Raw genomic sequence first — 20,535 nt, 5'->3', positions numbered from 1 at the left:
TTATTTAGGGTTATTAGCAAAGGAGATTTAGAGGTGACTTTCATAATGAACATAGGAGTGCAAGATGGTGAAGGCCTGGGGCTGACAAACCCTAATCAGGTTAACTAATCTATTTAATTAGTTTCTTTTAGTAGGGATGAAGGACTCCTAATTTCTGATGAGGCTTTAGACAGATAAGCTAGGAATATATGTTCTCCTTCAAGGACGGAACTCAGAGTGGGACGGCACCTTGTGACCCCTCCCTGCACCTACTCTTCCTGCTTCAGGGCTGATATCTAACTGCAGGGATGGGGAAGAGAGGGACACTGAAGTTGGTGAATATTTATGCCTTCACTTTTGCCAGATGTGTCTGTACAACAAATGTAACAAATGAATAATTATTTCAGTATATTAAATTATTTGGTAGACTTTTGTCAATGAGTCAAACGGAATAGTTCAAGTTAATTGAAATCTTTTGAGTGACTAGGTATTCTTGAATCCTTCTGAATCATTTCTTAGAATCTTTCCTCTTTAATTAAAAAAAACCCTGTTTTTAAAATAATCTCTTTTGAATATTCAGTGATTCAACTACAAACACATTTAGCCACATAATTCATTATTATAAATGTTCATCTATAAACCTGGATATTTTAAGTTTGTGTTACAAACATTTTAAGATTAAAGACCAGTATTAGACACACTATACCAAAGTTCTGGATTGTTTTAGACTATTTTAAAAATAAATAAGACCCTTATAAAGCATTATACATGTATTAAGAGACTTATTCAACAAGTATAGAGGTCTCACATCATAGAAATAATATAGGAGAATTATTTTCAGCCGTGTAACACTGAACTTAAGAATTTCCAGCACAGTTTCTTTGCAGAGGGATCATAAGTACTAACTGAATTTTACCCAAATTTGAATAAGTGGAAATTACCAGTTAGTAACTGAAAAATGAGAAATGAAAGTGAAAGAAATAAAAGGAAATTTAAAAATAACCAACTTTTAATGTGTAACAGACTTTGATTTGGTACATTTAATATTTTAAACTGAGCAAAAGCTCCTATTTACCCACCCGACTGTATGTTGTTCTTAGTCTGAAGCTTCCATTTGTTTACAAAAGCTAGGACATAAGCCTAGCTTTGTGTGGCCACAAGTAAAAAACACCAAGAGCCTCACAGTTGATATCATTGATGGCATTGGTGTCCTTCTCGGTTTTTTTCTATGGCTAGTTTACATCATATTACTTCAACGCTGTTTTTTATTAAGTTTAGTAACAATGTTTTTGTGATTTCATTGCAAGACGGTTGAAGAATAGCAAGGCATCTACAGATGGACATCGGTACATTTTTCGTGGCCGGATCAATACGGAGGTGATGGAAGTGGAGAATGTGGATGATGGCACAGGTAGGTAATTTGTTTTTTAGAAGGAAAGACCAACAGTAAACTCCTTCATAAGGCAAACTTTTCACCTGAATAATTCATCTGTGGTGCACTAGAGCTTAGAAGTATTTTGTTGGGTAGAACAGTTGGGGGAGAAAGGTAAGATAAAGGAGAAGAAGACTATTGGCAAAGTAGAAAATTATATTTGGCTGAAACACAGTAGCATTCAACACAGAGATACAAAGAAATAGCTGAGTAGGAGTGATGTACACACTCACAGTTTCTGGCATTGCCAGCATGAGTGCAGAAAATAAGGGATTCATTTATTTTCTTCAAGTTATACTATGTTTTATATGTATATATGTGATATTTTTCATATTATATGTTCACTGTAGAATATAGAAAACTCTAAATTTGTTGTAGCTATAAAGCCACTATGCATATAAACATGTCGATTTGCTTGTAGAAGAATGGTATTTTGTGTATTTTAAGTGTACATTTTAAGTGCTTTATTACTTAAAGATAGTGCATTTTCACACTGCAGATTTGAAGGTACAGACTTTGAAAAGTAAACTTACCAAATCATGGTTAGTCACAAACATTAAATAAAATGAGATTAAATAACTTATTTTCTATTTGCAAAAATAGATGGGTCATATTGAGTAATATGATAATATACTAGTCTATAATATGAATGGTTAGTGAATTGGATCACATTTTCTCCCCAATGATTTTAATTAGAATTTCAAAGAAATTCTAGAAGAAAAGACAAGATGAAATAAAATATATTAGTTGTTGCTAAGTGACTTTAATTTCCATATGGAGAAATGCCTTAATAATACCCCATTTAAACATGGGATGAGGCACAGGTCAGCTCCCCACTACCACATACCTTTGTTGCCATCTCTCAGTCCCAGAGGGGAGAAAAATGTTTATCATCTGTAGGCGCACAAATTTTCAGATTATCACCTGTGTGCTGTCTCTCTATCCCATTGTTAGCACCCTAAAACATGGTCTAGAACATAAATAGTGAAACATGATTGCTGCAGTTAAGGGGAAAAGAGGTGCAATGAGCAGAACTTCGGTGTACTCTCTTGGGAAGCAAGTCATCTTGTGGCGAGGTTCTTCATGGGCTAAGGGAGGGTTGGAGGTGTGGAAATATCTGACCACCTGCACAGCTGAAAATCCCTTTCTGTGCTACAGGCATCAATACAGTTGCAAATACTCACAGGCTAGCATGTGGGACCTAGTAGGCTACCTTTCCATGTTGGGATGCGCATGGTATTTTTTTAGAAGGTGACATTTTAATTCATTTTAATGCTCTGAGAGGACACTAGTGACATTTAGCAGTGTTGTCTGTCTACATGTGGACAGCTGTCTTGCTTCAGTAACCTGACTCCTCAAGAGAATATCCAAAAGCCCCTGTTGTTTTTGAGGTGGGGGGAAGTAAGGCAGAGGAAGGCATACTCAGACCTCCACTCTGTTCCTTCTTGGCCCTATCTCCCCCTGGTGGAACCACCTGTACCCTGTTGCTTTAGCCTTCTCTTTGCTTTCTCCCCTTTTTATACCTTTCCGTGAACACACAGCTCCTGGGTCTTACTTCCTTCCCTAGCCCCATATGGTGTGATCATGCCCATTTGTACCATTTGCACTGGTCATCTAAGTGAATTTTGGTAAATTTTGATGAATTTGACAATGATTCCTATGTTTTGGGAAACGGGGGCACTAAATTAATCTAAGAGGCTAGGGCCTTTGGAGGCATTTGTATAGAATACGGTTTTCAGCATATCTGTGTCTGATGTAGGGGAGTGAGAGCCTATGTGGGGTGATGGAGTCTTAACGCAAATGGACTTTGGATTCAATCCCATGAAAATGTTCTTTTAGTGCTGCTAGGATTGTGTACCTTCAGGACTTTGGTTCCTGGGGGATAGGGATGTTAGGGAAACAAGCCTTCAGACCCTGGTAGATAGGAATTAGTGGGAAAGACAGGACATTTTGGAATATTTAGTTATAAATTATCTGATGACACCTCTTGGCACAAACTTCCAAGGCTCATGTTTCGTTGAAATATGATGAAGAATTTAATTACACTTTGTAGCACACAGTTAAGGCCTTAATTTGCCCTTAAACGTATATACACAGCATGAATCTGACTACAGATAGTTGTTACAAGTTAAAGAAATTTTAGGCTGCAGCTGGATACCTCCCATTTGCTTCCTGCAAAGAAAATTTTGTTTTCTTGTAAGTGTGACCACTAGGTCCTTAGGATAAGTATATATCCTCAGCCAGGACTTGAATTTCAAAAATAGAATTTCTGAAGATGAATAGGATCTTGAATATCAGATGATGGAAATGAAGCCACATTGAAGTCATGTCCAAATTTACCCAGCTCTTTATTATGAAGCTGGGACTGGAGTGAGGTTTCCTTGGTGACCATAGCATGCCTTGAGAAATATGGAGCAGAGGTTCCATATAGATTTTAAATCTATGGGGACCAACTGGAGAGCGGTGAAGAAATAAGGCATCAGTATATAGAGATGAACTTTTGTTGTTTGTTTCTTCTAAGAAATGATCTGTGTGCTATGCCAGCTTTTTCCTTTTTTGTTTTCTTGGTCACTTCCATCACAAAATCTCCATTTCTTTTGATGAGCTCAGGTTTTAAGTGTTCTTACTTTAAACTCTATGAATGGGAGCTCTGATGAGCTAACCAATGTCCATATGCCAAGTCCCTTCCACCCTTGGACCCTGGATAAGTTACATGAGGGATGGCAAACACTCTCAGGCTCATCTGCTCATTGCCAAAACCCAAAACAAACAATGAGTATACCATGTTCTGCTGTAAATAATACAAATTGATTAATCAAGGTATATTTTTAAGCATGCTCAAAACTTTTGATGAAAAGTTTAAATGTTCCCCCATCTATTTGAATATATTATAAAAATACTAGGTATTTTTGCATACTCTAGGTATAAGGAAAATACTTTTCTAAGTAAAGGACTCTAACAGACACTGATTGCATTGATTTAGCTCAAAACTTGCAGAAGAAATAATTGCATTTGGAATGAGACTAAGCTTTTAGCCAGTGTATAACTATTTAAATCTTTTGAAATATAAACTTGATTATATTTTCACTTATAATGTTTTATGAATTGAATTACATCAGTTATATCTCAGAATACAACGGATTAATGCAATAATGATATGACATGTAGAAATGTGAAAATTTGTTTGTTTTCATATATCCATGTTATCCATTACTGCTTATGTTGAAGGAAGATGGTAGCCATAAACTTGAGTTTGTCTCCAAATTTCTGTTCCATCATTCTCTAGACCAAATTCTCATTTTGGTTAATTCTAATGTAATTATTCTTTGAAGATTCTTTCTGAGATATTAGTTTGAACATGATGCATAAAAAGTATCCAACTTAAGACCTAAGTAGGAAAGCTGTTGAACTTTCTGCAATTAACTTCCTTGGTAATTTTCGTAGTATATGCTTAGAAATTCATTCAGGAAAGTAACAACAGGTCATGTATATTCTCTTTAAGAACTAGTTTATTTGTGTAGTTGGATAGAGGGCAAAATGGTGACCTTTAGAAAATGTGATCTGTAGTAGCAAACCACAAATTTCAATACAATGGTCAAATTTGAATTGATTTGATGGAATTGAATTGAATAAGATGGAAATTTTTTATTCTTTAAGGTCTTCTTTAGTGTGAATTGATATTTTTAGGGAAATATTTCAGATGTCATTTTCAATATAAATATTTTAGACCATTTAAAGATATTAAACACATTGAGTTTTTTAAATTAAATTTTGCTTATTAGAGAAAATTTGGAAATAACAGAGAAATAAATTGAAAATATTAGATAATTTCATCACCTAAAAAGAAGTAAATGAGAATTTTAAAATATTTCCATTTTCTTTTCATGCTTAGATTTTTAAAATGCTTAAAAACATGAACTCTGTAGTTTTGTATCCTCTTTTCAGTTAAGTAGAATCATTTTTTGAATTGTAGTCATCTTTATCTTCATGTCTTATCATCCATATAACATAAATTTATTGTTACTTAATCAACAAAATAGACAAACCATAATTACCTTAACAACCATACTACTGTAGTATAAGCGCTATTGAATACTTTCCTAATAAAAAAGTAACATAACTTTACAGTGTTGAAAAGACTACCAAGATATATTAGTTCCTTCCTAATACACTTAAATTTTCAATGTTATTAATTTAAAGGAGTGTTCTTGGGAATTGTAAAAAAGGTCAGTGGAGTTACTTCTAGTTTTAAAAGGAAAAATCTGTTACAACCTTTAAAAAAATTTTTTTTTGCCATAAATAATGTCAAATGATTTTGGATGCCAGAAAATCTTCTTATGTTATTTGATAGAATTGAAGATTTATTCCAAAAGTAATTTTTTTCAGCATTAATTATTCATAATGTGAGTAAATTGTGATTTTTAAAATTTCTCTTAGAAATTTATGCATTTACACCATTGATCATTAGGATAAGAGTTAAATACAATGTTTAGATATCAGTTTCTTGATGTTTTGAATAATATTTTTTGGCAGTTTCTTATGTTTCCTAGCTTGAGTATACAGTACTTGGCTAGCTTCCATCTCATTAAAACTCACAATATTGAAAAGATACCAGTATTTCCACTGAGAGTTATAGTAGTATCAGTTTTAGAAAAACCTCATCTCATTATGTAAAACTATGCTGAATTAAAAGTGAGGAATTTGCAAACTGTATAGCTTCAAAGTAATTAGTGAGTTGTTCAGGAATGCCCCTTGGATTTTTCTCTTTTTGGAAAAAACATTGGTGCCTGGAGACTGTTCGGTTTGGATATTCTACACTTAATGAATGACAATTTTAATTCCATTCCTTTTCAACACCTCCTGTAGAATTATATTTTAGATCCATTGAAGTTTGCAAATTCCTGCATTTCGCATTAATAAATTATTCTTTCATTAAAAAATATTTTTAAATTTCTACTAAGGAAAAGCATTGTTGGGCTTTTCCATGTTTTGTTTGTTTGTTTGTTTTAGGATTTCATTTATTAAAGAAAGGGAGAGGGAGAGAGAGAGCATGGAGGAGAGGGTCAGAGGGAGACACAGACTCCCTACTGAGCAGGGAACCTGACATGGGCTAATGGGGCTGGATCCCAGGACTCGGATCATGACCTGAGCTGAAGGCAGATGCTTAACCGATTGAGCCACACACACACCCCTTCCATGCTCTGTATGTTACTGTTCTTAATAAATAAGTTGAATTCAAATTTATTTTTTAGAATGAAGTTATTAAAGAATGTGCTGTGATTCAAATTATGAAGCCATTTTTATATCACTAATTCTTATTTTGAAATAAGTGGTAATTTGGAAATGGATATCATTGTGATATTTATACATTTTGAGGCCTGTTGTATGTATATATACATTCATGTTTACACATATGTTTAAAATTATTTATGATTTTTAAAATTAGTGAAAGTGGCTAGCACATAAACTTTAAAAAGGAACATTATCCTTTCAATTTATTTATTTATTTATTTATAAAGATTTTATCTATTTGAGAGAGCAAGCGAGAGAGAGAGAGGGAGAGGGAGAGAGAAAATGAGCAGGGTGAGTGGCAGAAGGAGAAGCAGGCTCCCCGCTGGGCAGGGAGCCTGATGTGGGCTGGATACCAGAACCCCGGGATCATGACCTGAGCTGAAGGCAGACACCTAACCAACTGAGCCCCCCAGGCATCTCCTGTCTTTCCAATTTAAATTATTAGGTGATATAATCTATTCTTTCAAAATATTACATTGGTGCAACAATTAACCTATTACTTGCCTTGGCAGATTGTTAACAGACAGTTAACAGTCTCACTTTCTGTTCATGAAGCAATAGCCACATGCAATCTCATGCTGAGTTGTCTAATTCTTTTTTTTTTTTTTAAGATTTTATTTATTTATTTGACACAGAGAGATCACAAGTAGGCAGAGAGGCAGGCAAAGAGAGAGAGAGGGAAGCGGGCTCCCTGCAGAGCAGAGAGCCTGATGCGGGGCTTGAACCCAGGAACCTGAGATCACGACCTGAGCTGAAGGCAGCGGTTTAACCCACTGCCACCCAGGCAACCTGACTTGTCTAGTTCTGAGTTTAATCATTTATTTTCCAAGGGAAGTCTGAATGCATGGGTTGTAATGGTTAGGCAAGGCTTCATGAAGGATCTGGGTACACTATAAAGGAAAGAAAGAGTTGCTTGAGGCAGAGAGCAGTTGCTGGGTAGCTTGATGGGCGTGTCAGCCTGCAGAACAGGTAAGTATTCACAGGACAAGGAAGAAAGCCACAAAGGGTGGCAGGGCCACAGAATAACGCAGTGAAAAATGGCATTGTTCGATAGGGTGGGGTTAGTTTAAGGAGAAGCACAAAAGCAAGCTTCCATGTTTTCACTTGGTTCATTGGTGAGCTACCAAAGGCTTTTGAAGTAAGGAATGGCCTGATGAAATATTGAAGGAAGAGTCAGCAGGGTGTGGAGAGAGCAAGGCCAGGATCAATTGTCCAGGGAGGAAGGGAAAGATGGAAGACCCAGCTTACAGGGGTGACTGGCCCAGGACATTCGATATGCAGGGTCAAGAGCATCAGCCTGGCACATGAACTTGTGTTTCCTCAGTTATTCTATGGGAAGAATACATTATGTTCATTTTAAAGTAAGTCCAATATTTTATCACTGCACGTTGTGTGTGGTTCTTGTGATTTTCTTTACCTGGAGTAAGATTAAAAGTGGAGTAGCACTAGGGCACCTGGGTGGCTCAGTGGGTTAAGCCACTACCTTCAGCTCAGGTCATGATCTCAGTCAGGGTCCTGGGATCGAGCCCCACATCGGGCTCTCTGCTCAGCAGGGAACCTGCTTCCCTTTCTCTCTCTGCCTGCCTCTCTGTCTACTTGTGATCTCTCTCTGCCAAATAAATAAATAAAATCTTAAAAAAAAAAAGTGGAGTAGCACTAGTGGGACTGTGGGATCTTTTCAGAAGCAGTGCTGGCTTCACTCAACTAATCTCGGTCTGATTGTGGAAGGGGGATCCCGCGTCTGAAAAACTGATGCTTGTTTGTGATACTAGTCCTGTAAGGTGACACATTTGTGGAGGAGGGTGTGTAGACATGTATAATTTGATCTTTTTTCCCCACCAATTTATCATGATTTCTCACTTAGTGATTTTTTTGTAGGAGGTAACAAGGCATTAAAGCCATTGATACCTATCTGACATGTATTACTAGGTGCTGCTACTTTGTATAGGATACGAATATGAATTAAATATGTAAGGGTAAGAAGGAAAAGGTAAAAATTCCTTTTAAAAACAGACTGTTAAGACTATACTTTCAGGGATCATTTCTATAGTTTGTTAAAAACAGACTGTTATTTCCTGATGGGGGAAATTTTCTGATAGTTTGATTCCCTATTTTATCAGAAATTGTTATTATTAATGGGATTATGGTGTATATGTATACATATGTGTGTGCGTGTGTGTGTGTGTATAATAGACTAACATCTAATATCAGTCTATTTTGACTCAGATAATTTGGAATTTTTGAAGACCCCGAACTATACAGAATCATTTGAAAATGTGTTTTTGGAATAGTTAATCTGATCAACGATACTGTATGGTGATTTGGGAGCTAAAAAGATAATGGGGACAAGATTTTAGGAGAATGAGTGCCAACCATGCCTGCCTCTACTTAGAACTCACCAAATAAAATGGGCCATTTGAGAAAACCTAAAGAAACAAAAAATAGCACAGTGCGACCACGTTATTTCTCTAAACCACCCTTACCATTTTGTGGCTCACCTCCTGTCTACCCACCATTACTGTTTAGTGACTCTCCAGGAGATGAATGAAAATTGTCACTTTAAATTGGTACAGGTGCTGACTCGGGTCTTTGTCATATGTTTTTTCATTCTGGATCTTTGCTTTGCAGGCTGTCATGCCAGTAAAGGCTGGATACAAGTAACATCACTATTCTCTACCTGTTGTTATTAGACAGAAAACTGCCATAGAGGGGTTCCTGTTGACATTTTCAAATCTAGCATGATAGTATAGCCAAAATTATGGTGAGAACTAGAAAAATACAATGTGAATTCATACTCAAATTTTTTTTTTTGTTTCTATTCGTGCCAGTTATATGGAATGATGTGGTTTTACACAGTGTGTATTTTTCAACCATGAGCAATGATAATGGATTGGCATTTGTATCTTTCCCATTTATTGAAGATTAGGTAAATGTACTCTTGGTATGTTCCCTTCATTTGTTCTGATTCTTACTGCAGGGTTCATTAAACAGCTGAGAATTGTTCTGTGGCAGTATTGTTTGCTTTTGAAACCTAGAATAATATTTCAATAATATTTCAAATATTAAAAGACAAAATGAACATGACACTTTGGATATTTGATTATTGAGATGAAAATTCTTTTAAAAGTTCTTCTTTTATTACTTTAGGGACTTTAACAACATTTTTGGACATAGAGGAAAGGAATGTTAATTAGTTCAGATGTTCGATTTCATGTAATATAATAATGTTATGAGTTAGAATGTTCCATTCCTGAGTACTGATTGCATTTAACATATAAACACATAATTTTTTTGGTTTTTATGTTCTTCATTTACACATATAAAGCAAAGATACTTTTAAGAATTCAGTGATCCTGGAACTGTTATGAATTGAATGGTTATATTGATATAATATTATATTTGTTGTTCAACTTTACCCATTAATTTCCAGCTGACTTCCATAGCAGTGGACACATTGTTGTCAATGGATGGAAGATACATAACACAGCAAAAAATAAATGGTTTGTGTGTATGGCAAAAACACCCGAGGAGAAACATGAATGGTTTGAAGCTATTTTGAAAGAAAGAGAACGGCGAAAAGGTGGGTGTATGAATTGGGCACTATTATACTTTATGAAGATTCTAACTTAGCAAGAAAGAAGATAATGGGCAGAAGTTACGAGAAAGGAAAAAAGCATATGATGTTCATTTAGATTTCCCATGTAATGTAAGGCTCATGATAAAATACTTTTTTAAAAAATTTTTATTTATTTAACACAGCAAAAAAGAGAGAAAGCACAAGCAGCAGGAACAGCAGGCAGAGGGAGAGGGAGAAGCAGGCTTTCCACTGAGCAGGGAGCCTGATGCAGGACTCGATCCCAGGACGCTAAGATCATGACCTGAGCTGAAGGCAGAGGCTTTAACCCACTGAGCCACCCAAGCGCCCCCATTTTGAATACTTCTAATATTATTACTAAAAGAAAATAAAAATGTTGAATAGTTAGTAAAATAATATATTGTGGCCAGCAGTGTCTTTTAAATAGTATCTTAGTCTGTCGAGGCCACTATAACAAATACCCCAGACCAGGTGACTTACAAACAATAGAAATTTGTAGCTCACTCTTCTGGAGGCCAGGAGTCCCAGATTCAGTGTCTCGTGACAGCAATTTCCCAGTTCATAGATGGCCATTTTCTCACTGTGTCCTCATATGGTAGAGGGGCAAGAGATCTCTCTGTGTCTTATTTATAGGGCCTTTAATCCCAATCCCATTCATGAGGACTCTAGCCTCATGACCTAATCACGTCCCACACGCCTTACCTCCTAATACCATCACGTTGAGTGTTAGGTTTCAACATATGAATCTGGGAGGCATGCAAACGTTCAGTCTACACAAATAATTTCATTTGCTTGAAAATTTGTTCAGTTTTCTTTGCACTTTATTCTTGCTATTTCAAAAACATCATTATGTAGTTTTCCTGTAAGAGACAGACTTCAGTAGTACAATGCAGTGCTGTAGGGCCTTCAACAGTTATATCTTTAACAGTACATTGAACATTTCTAGACCAAATACGTTAGTATCCTAATTCTAGAATAAAGCACTCTGGATATACATTAACATTTTAAAATTGTTATAATGTCATTGAATATAATGCAGCCCAATAAGGAGTGTGTTCATATGAGGAGGACTGGCTCAAAATTGCTTCACGTTTTTAGCAAGATTTGCAAAAGGTACTTGATCTGTCAATATTCAGTTATGTGAAGTTTATCTGCAATTAAGCACATTTCTGCAATTCAGCTAGGAAACAGAAATGCTTTTGTTACTACTAATTTCTTTACCAAATAACTGATAAGACAAAAAGCAGTGTTTATCCCTTTTTCCTAGAGATTTAGGAGCAAAATATCTCATTGCTGATGAAATTTCAGGACACAAAGAACCCTTTCTTCCACCTTCAGAAATTTTCCCTTGAAGAACATGCAAAGCTTCTACTTCTATTAAAATATTCATAGTACACATTTGTTTGAGAATTTCCAAAGCATTTCAAATACTTAACTCCTTTGATTGATCTGGGATGGAGAACCTGTTAGAAAAGTTTAAAACAAAGATTATGAATACATAGCTGATTCTTTAAGTTTTGTTGAATTGAGCAATCAGTTCAAATAACATAGCAAATCATTTCAAAGGTAAAATAAATGTTTCATCAAGTTGAACCTTTATTTTTTTTCAGAATAGCTATGCATATAGATAAATCTGAAGTGAAAAAGGAAGGAGGGAAAGAAGGAAGTGAAAAAGGAGGAAAGCAAAGCAAGCAAACAAGCATGTTCTATTAATTTGTTTATGTTAACAGGCTCTATTCTTAATAAATATTATTCTGTTACTGACAAATGGTAATTCCTCCTCCATTGTAAAAAATAAAAATTCTAGTAAAAAATTTGTAGTTAGAAGACTGAAAATAAAAATCACAGAAATCTTGTGATTTATGTAGGTCTCATGATAAAGGCACCCATTAACTTCCCTTTGACCCCTTCTCCTTCTTTCCCCTATGCTCCAAATTCAGGTTTGTTTGTTTTTTTTAAGGTTTCATTTATTTATTTATGTGAGAAAGAGAGAGAGAGAGAACACTAATGCACATGGGGAGGGGCAGAGGGAGAGAGAGAAGCAGACTCCCTGCTAAGCAGGGGGCTTGATTCAGGACTCCATCCCAGGACCCTGAGACCATGACCTGAGCCGAAGGCAGGCACTTAACCGACTGAGCAACCCAGGTGCCCTGTAGTAGAGAGCTCTGTATCTGCAACCCCCTGCCCATGCTTGATGTGCAATAAATTTTGGTTTCATGCAGGCAAGAGTGAGTGAGGAGACTTTTTCAGTTACCTGTCCTTGGTTTCCTTTTTGATAGGCTTAAAATTAGGAATGGAGCAAGACACCTGGGTAATGATCTCCGAACAGGGCGAGAAACTCTACAAGATGATGTGCAAACAAGGGAATCTGATCAAAGACAGAAAAAGAAAACTGACCACATTCCCTAAATGCTTCCTTGGAAGGTAAGGTCCATAGTCTGGTTGCATGGATTTCTTTCATATTTTCACTATGTCATGTATCAACTACCCTTCCTTCAATGATTTGTTTTTCTTAAAAAAAAAAAAATTCCTCTGGGCATTTTTGAATATCTTTTTACTGTCAACATTTCCTGGATGATAGTGAGGTGAAGGAATGGACCTAGAGTCCGATATCATGGAAAACTTTAGACATCTATCTGTCCGTCCCTGACGTCAACAATTTCAGATGTATGGTGTTCTGAGAATGAAGCAGACACCGGGTTCAGGCAGGGATGGCAGGCGGCAGGTTCACTGAAGGGGGATGACGTCTAGCAAGGATGTGGTTAAAGGGCCTACAAGTCAGAGAACCAAAGAATGTAACACACAGAGTCTAAATCTGAGACAAATCAGCACTTTGACACCGGGGCTCAGGTTGAAGGACCATCGATGAAGAATCTGAAAAAGAGTGTCCTGCAAGGTCACTGGCGCAGAGCAACAGGCGGAGAGGTTGCCTGGGTTTTGAGCCTAGACCCGCTGTCAGTCCTCTGGGGTCTGCTGGCAGCTGCACGTGGAAATCCCTGCCGGGTGAAGTGTGCAGGACCAAAGGGAAGGGCAGCTGCCTTAAGGCATGCCCTGTGCTGGCTGTTTCCATATATTTCTAATCCTCAGATGCATACTTTGCATTTATAATCTTTATATTTTTTAAGGATTCAGAAACCAGCAGTCAGGGAGTTTACCATGCCCACCTTCCTACAGCCAGTGTCAACTCTGTAGGAGACTGGAGTGGTAGTTCAAAGCCCACACTTCACAGTCAGACTGTCTCCATGCAAATCTGATCCTGCCTCTGGCTAGTTGAGCGATGTGGGATGTTTAAATGTCTTTTTCCTCTCTAAACATGAAGATGATTATAGTGCTTACCTGTAATGCCTACCAGAATGTCTTCTTGATAAGTTATGCAAATACCATAAAACAGCCATAGGCCACACCAGCTCCTAACCCAGTTAGAAGAATATAAGTCAGGAAACCCTGGCCTGCAGGGCAGCATGGGGTCCCTTCTTCAGGGTCTGGGGTCCTCACACAGCAGAGCACTTGGCTGCTAGCAAGCTGCTGTTGCTGTCCTTGGTAGGCCCCCAGCTGACGGCTCTTGTGGGAGAGAAAGAGTGGAGGGGAGCCCACCTTGGCTTAGAAACCCCATGTTGCAAAGAAGATCCAATTTTTTGAACCACCTCTGGGGCATAACTTCCAGGGTTCTGAGAGGGACATGGCTGTTTATAGGAGTCACTTCAAGCTATAGCTTCTCACCAAGAATGTATTCATATTCCATTTAGCCATCAGGAGTCATTTTGGCCATGAGCAATGCTGCCTGGTAACCCAGCAGACGCCCTGCCTCCATCAGGTTCCAGGGACACAGAGCTCCAAGGCTGACCCAGGGTCAAGTTTTCCTAATTAAAGGAACAGGAGTCTTGTTAACTAAAGAGTTAACACAGTGGTTGGAGTGTGGAGAGGGTGGCTGGGTGATGGGCACTGGGGAGGGCTTGTGCTGTGATGAGTGATGTGAAATGTGTAAGCCTGATGATTCACATACCTGTACTCCTGGGGCAAATAATACATTATATGTTAATAAAAATAATAAATAAAAAAAGAGTTAACACGATCTTACACGGCCAAGTTAGTTAGTTAGTTAGTTACAATGATATGTGAGCGTTCTCCACAGTGCCTGATACACAGGAGAGACTTGGTAAATTTTAGTTGTGTACATTGTGGCTTTTTCCATAACAGCACACTAGCTTAGTTACTAGTTACTAATTATAGACCAAGTTTGAGATTGTTTTTGACTGGATCAGGATCCTGTCACAGAGTGTTAATGGGATCTTGTGATTTCTGTAGGTCCCAGGATAAAGCCACCCAATAACTTCCTTTCTTAATCCTCTCTTTCCTTCCCCTATGCTCCTATTTAATAGCAATACTTACAGTGTGTTCTTTTCCTCATTTTAATTTGGCATATTCAGGAATCTGCTGACATCAGAGCAGAGAATGATGCTTTCGCTATGTACCAACCAGCTCAACCCATTTGTCAACCACTGACGTTTCATAAGTGCTCAAAATGTGCCAGACACTGTGCTGAGCTCCTGACATTCATCAGCTCATTTAATCCTGTGACAGCACTGTGGAGTTGATACACTTTTTTTCCCCCAAGATTTTACTTATTTATTTGAGAGAGAGAGAGAGTGGGGAGCAGAGGGAAAGGGACAAGCAGACTTTTTGCTGAATGCAGAGCCCAATTTGGTGCTTGATCTCAGGACCCTGAGATCATGACCTGAGCCAAAGGCAGATGCTTAACCGACTGAACTATCCAGGCATCCCTGGAGTTGGTGTTATTATTTTTGTGCTATTGAAGAAAAAACTGAAGTTTTACTTCTTTTTTAATTTTCTTTCTTTTGAATAGCTTTAACAACTTCTTCTGCCTTAAAATGTACTTTTTAGACTAGATATCCATTTTTAGAATTTCATGCCCCTCGGTTATTTGATTTTAGCCATAGGTGTTGCTTTTGGTTTTGAAATAAATGGAAAGGTAATTTCCTGACACCTTCTATAGCTTGGCTTCTCTGAGCTCTGCACAATGTTGAAATCGTTCTAAAATGTATCCATTACTTTATGTAAAATTTCAAATGTTATATTTTTATAATATGAGCACAATAAAATATTTTATTGTAAAATGTTTCTCTATTTAGTGTTCTTTTAATGATACCACGTGGCCAGAAAAGCAGTACCAAGCTTGTGCTCTCCTATAAAATATCATCCTACTTATCTGTGCTGTGGGGGTCCTCTCTCCACCCCAAAGTGGTAAAAGATGTGGTTTGTGCATCCTCCCTGGCCTTTCACAGCCTCAGCAGAAGGATGTGGTAGACAGTTCTGAAGGGTGGTTTTGTGCTGGAATATTCCTTTTGGATGACAGTTTATTCTTTCCTAAAGATTTTATTTACTTATTTGAGAGAGAGGGAGAATCAGAGAGAGAGAGCACAACAGGCGGGAGGGACAAAGGTAGAAACAGATGTCCCAATGAGCAGGGAACCCAATGTGAGGCTCGATTCCCAGACTCCAGGAACATGACCTGAGCCAAAGGCAGATGCTTAAGCAACTAAGCCACCCAGGTCCTCCCACCCCCACCCCCCAGATGACATTTAAATACAAGAATGGATTTATTAAAAACCTTATTTATTTATTTATAAAGGTTTTATGTATTATCTGAGAGGAGAGAGAGAGAGAGAGAGCACAAGCATCGGGAGGGGCAGAGGGAGAGGGAGAAGCAGACTCCCTGCCGAGCAGAGAGCTGGAGGTGTGACTGATCCCAGGACCCCGAGATCATGACCTGAGCCAAAACAACCAACTGAGCCAGCCATGTGCCCCACTAAATAACTTCAAAATTTGAAAACACTATAGTAAAACTATTGGTGTGTACTAATTTTATATTGCTGCAGAATAACTAACAACACACCTAGTGCCTTGAAACAACACCTATTCATTAGCTCATAATTCTATACGTCAGAAAGAAGTTGAGGTGAGCAATGCTCGGCTGTCTGCTTAGGGTCTCACAAGGTCAAATTCAAGGCCTAAATCAAGGGCTGAGCTGTGGCTGGCCTTATCTTAAGGGTCTGAGGAAAAATTCACTTGCAAGCACATTCAGGTAGTTGACAGAATTCAGTCCCCCGTGATTGTAAGAATAAGTCCTACTTCTGTGCTGGCTGTTGGCCGGGACCACTCAGAATCTGCCTGTGTTCCTTGGTACGTGGCCCCTCTATCTTCAAAGGCAGCAGTGGCTCACTGAATCTTTCTTGTGCTTTTAATTTTTCTCTTACTTTTATGCCACCAGCCTGAGAAAACTCTTTGCTTCAAAGTGTTCAACTGACTGGGTCAAGCTCACTTGAATAATTTACATATTTTGAGGTCAACTGACTTGAATTTTAGTTTCATATACAAAATCCATTCATACCACTACCTAGATTAGGATTTGGTTACAAAACCAAGGGATGGGATTCTTGATAGTGGGGTAAGAGAACACGTTTAGAATTCCATCTACCATATGGGGTGTGCAGATTTTTTGGGTTTGCCTTCTTAGAGTTCAAACACACTGTTTTCTTTGCCTGGAAAGCCATATTCCAGACAGTCTATCTCTTATATTAAGTCATTATTATTCTGTCTATTTTGTCTGTTTGCTATCTTTAGGATCTTGCTATATTCTCTTTACAGTTAAAACTACTCTAAAATTTTCCCTTTGTGTTTATTAGAGGTCTCAGTAAGTTGAATAGGTATTATATATGGTTTAGGTAAAAATGAATGGGTATGGGTTTTCTAGAATAGGGTAAAGTTTAAATAATTTGGGGCTTTGCATATGTGAAAAAATGCAATCTGAAACTCACTGCAAGTAATTCTTTATATCTGAGACTCCTTCCAAGGCTGCTTGATGAAAGCAAGGTAGAAATAGTCTTCTTGGGGAGGCAGGGGTGGGAAAACCCTTTAACTGTTTCACTGGATTTCTATTGCAGTGAATTTGTGTCATGGCTCTTGGACATTGGAGAGATTCACAGGCCTGAGGAAGGTGTACACTTGGGACAAGCATTATTAGAAAATGGAATCATCCACCATGGTAATTATTTTATTAATTACTAAGTTATTCTCTTTGGCCACCAGTTGGAAGCATCTTGATTCCGTTTACCAATCTGGCTTATAGTAAATGTCTACATTATAGGATGCTTATGTATTTTTAACATTTCAAATACCTAATATATATAGAACTGCAGTTCTGGGAATTTTGTAGAGTATGGGTTTATGGTGATATATTTGCTAATTTTAATGTGAATGGCTATGAAACAGGCAAAAATTAGAAATACAGGTAAGTATTTACCTGGAATAGTGGAGGAAGACATGGCAAGTTCTAACTGGAGTATTTGGGGCTGCATTATGAGGGAAAGGGCCTCATGTAAGGCATTTAAAATGAGTAGAACTCTGACAGAGCAGAAGGGAAGAAGGATGTCCTTCCCTGAGGCATGGGAGTGGGGTAGCTCATGGCGGCCTCTTAGGAACCAGCACAAACTCTCACGAGGCAAGACAGTCTACTTCATAGATGAATATCCTGGAGAGGAAGGGTTTGGTGGGAGAGGTAGGCACATCTGATCCCATAAGATCTTAATTCCCTGGCTGTAATATGTTGGGTTTATTCTGAAGGAGATGAGGAGATGACGGACACTTTTAAGCAAAAAAGTGGCCAGAACATGGCTTTCAGAATGTTTAGGTGCAGCAATGTGGAATGTGGAGTGGAGATGTTGGAGACACTGTGGGTGAGCCCCATCCATCATGCAGCCCCCGTCTTTCCCTGCAGTAGGAGGATGATGGCTATGTACTAGGGCGTGATGACAGTGGCCCATCTGGGAGACTTTGGTGAAGCTGAAGCAGCCTGTTTGAAAACTGTTGGATGTGGGAGATGAGGAGTGAAGAGCAAGATCAGGTTACTGTGAGATTTCTGTCTGGTTGACAGGGATGACTATTCAGGAGAAGGAGCAGGGTGGGAGAGGATAAAGGGGTTTTGTCAGGTTCGTTATAAGACATCCACAGGGGAACACCCAGCAAGAGGTTGAAAATGTATGTGTAAAGCTCAGTGTATACAATCATGGGAATCATTTCAAGAGAGCACCAGTTTCCTGAGGAGATCTGTAAAAAAGAAGGAAGAAAGCAGTGATAATGGGACTGAGAAGTAAAGTGTGAAGAATTTCTAATGCAGAATGTGGGAGAGGAGAAAAAGAGGGAATTATGAATAAACATAGGTATTTGGCTAAGCTACTTCAATGTTCTTTTCTTTTTTTTTTTTCAATTAGAGTGGGATGAAACTGAACTAGATTCTCCCAGTTTTTCCTCACCGTCCTGGGTTCCCTGTGAATTCTTCCATCAAAATAGATCGCTAATCAGACCACTTCTGTCACTTCCAGATCCCACCTTCTTCCCAGTTACAACTTCTCCTTCCTTGCTCCTGCTTTTGTCCACCATCCCTATGACACAGCCTCCAGGAAACAGCTGGAGACATTTTAAAACAAATGTAAGATCAAAGCATTCCCCTGCTTATAATCATCTACTGGCATCCCATTACACTCAAAGAAAAGTGTGGAACCTCTTACTTACTATGGTCCAGATCTCTTACCATGGCCCACAAGACCCCACATAATAGGGCTCCTGACTTCCTCTGTGAGTTGGCAAATAATGTTGTACCCAGCTCATTATTTTGTGGCCCCTGTGGTTTTCTGTCTCTTCCTTAACTCTGGGATAACTCTGCATTTAGGATCTTTGCTCTTGCAATTCTCATTCAACTATTATTTATTAATTCCTAGTATATACCAGGGACCTTTCTACGTGCTGGAGGGATGGCAGTGAATGAAATGACAAGAGTCGCAGTGTTCATGACTCATGTCTTCAGTGACACTCTTTTAGAATCTCATCCTATTACCATAAACTGTGTTTTTAATTTTTGAAATTTTCTTCATGAACTTAGCACTCTCTAAAATTATCATGCTATTTTATTTGTTTATTTATTATTTCTCTCTTTACCTCCCATATTGATTCTGGCGCCCCATCAAAATAGAAGTACTATAGGAACAGGATACTGGAGTGCCCATCACATGTAGGTGCTCAATAAATATTTGCTCAGTGAATGAATAAAGGAGTAATTATATTGTTAGTAAATAAATGATAGTAGTGATAAATTGTAGGTGATTTTGTTCTTGATTCTTTAGCATTGCGAAAACACACCACATAGCATCTAGTGTGTTAAAACACATCATCCAAAAACTCATAAGTAAAAATGAAAAGATGTTGAGTTAGATGACTTTCCACTTGGCTGCTTCTCGTTCCTTTCTTCTAACCCCAAGCCCAGATGAATATTTGGGTCAAGAAGGGAATATGTTGTGTTTTGTCCTGCAGTCTACTGAAGCTCAAGTAGGTGGACTATTAAGAGGTTTTACATACAATCATAGACCTTCAGAAATCAGGTGATTCCTTTCTCATTTAGGCTACATACTTCCAGGAACTGTCTTACCAGTAGAGCAAAGAAGGGAAAATCTATTTATGAACTATTTGTTTATTCCTTTCCTTACTGACTCTCTCCTCCATTCTGTGTGTAAGATATTATGCTACCTAGTGTAAAATTATCATGTTATGGCCTTTATTTCTTATGGCCTAATAGTTTAAACCTATCTTTTTACCTTATTCATCAAACAATCCTGGTGTGGACATACTTCCTTTCAGAAAGGTAGAAATCCACCAGGATGGGATAATTACCTTTTTGTTGGGAACACTGAGAAGGAAAACTGTATTGGTTAATAATAGCTGCTCTAACAGATTTAAACCTCAGTACCGTGGCTTCCATTCTAGAAGCTATTTTTTCACTCAGGTAAAATTCAGTCACTGGTGGAGGACGTTGGAGGCACCAGGCTTTTAGTCCTGGGAGAGGCTCACCTACCTTCAATGCAGGGCTCTTAATGGTCATTTTGAAAGAGTGGTGGTGTTTTTGGTTTGTTTGTTTTAAATGGGCCTGTACACTCCATGTTTTGCCTTACTTTTGTGTGCATGTCGTTAGATGCAACTCAGTTCCGTGGCCACTCCTTATTGCAAGAAAAACTTAGAAATGTAGTGTAGGTTCATGCCCAGGGAAAATAAAAGCTAAACCAATTTGGTAAACAACAATCCAATGTCTGCTACTGAGGTATAGCTCTCAGGTCAATATAAAATCTAGGGAATTATATTAAAGCCAGAGTAATCATTATATAAACTTGTC

General features: G+C 38.0%; 1 protein-coding gene across 5 annotated transcripts in view; it reads left to right on the top strand.

Annotated features, from left to right (window-relative positions):
* PREX2 (phosphatidylinositol-3,4,5-trisphosphate dependent Rac exchange factor 2) overlaps positions 1–20,535 on the top strand; it is a 347,111-nt gene that overhangs the window by 103,766 nt on the left and 222,810 nt on the right. For all 5 annotated transcript variants that reach the window (XM_045063234.1, XM_045063231.1, XM_045063230.1 and 2 more), the window contains 4 exons: positions 1,287–1,390; positions 10,134–10,283; positions 12,578–12,722; positions 17,261–17,361. In XM_045063234.1, coding sequence (XP_044919169.1) covers positions 1,287–1,390; positions 10,134–10,283; positions 12,578–12,722; positions 17,261–17,361 — 500 coding nt within the window. The remainder of the gene's footprint in view (positions 1–1,286; positions 1,391–10,133; positions 10,284–12,577; positions 12,723–17,260; positions 17,362–20,535) is intronic.

Source organism: Mustela putorius, unplaced genomic scaffold, assembly GCF_011764305.1.
Source record: "Mustela putorius furo isolate JIRA1106 unplaced genomic scaffold, ASM1176430v1.1 tig00003846_pilon_pilon_pilon, whole genome shotgun sequence".
Taxonomy (NCBI): domain Eukaryota; kingdom Metazoa; phylum Chordata; class Mammalia; order Carnivora; family Mustelidae; genus Mustela; species Mustela putorius.
The sequence above is the reverse complement of the archived record's forward strand: the minus strand, read 5'-3'. Positions and strand labels throughout refer to the sequence as shown.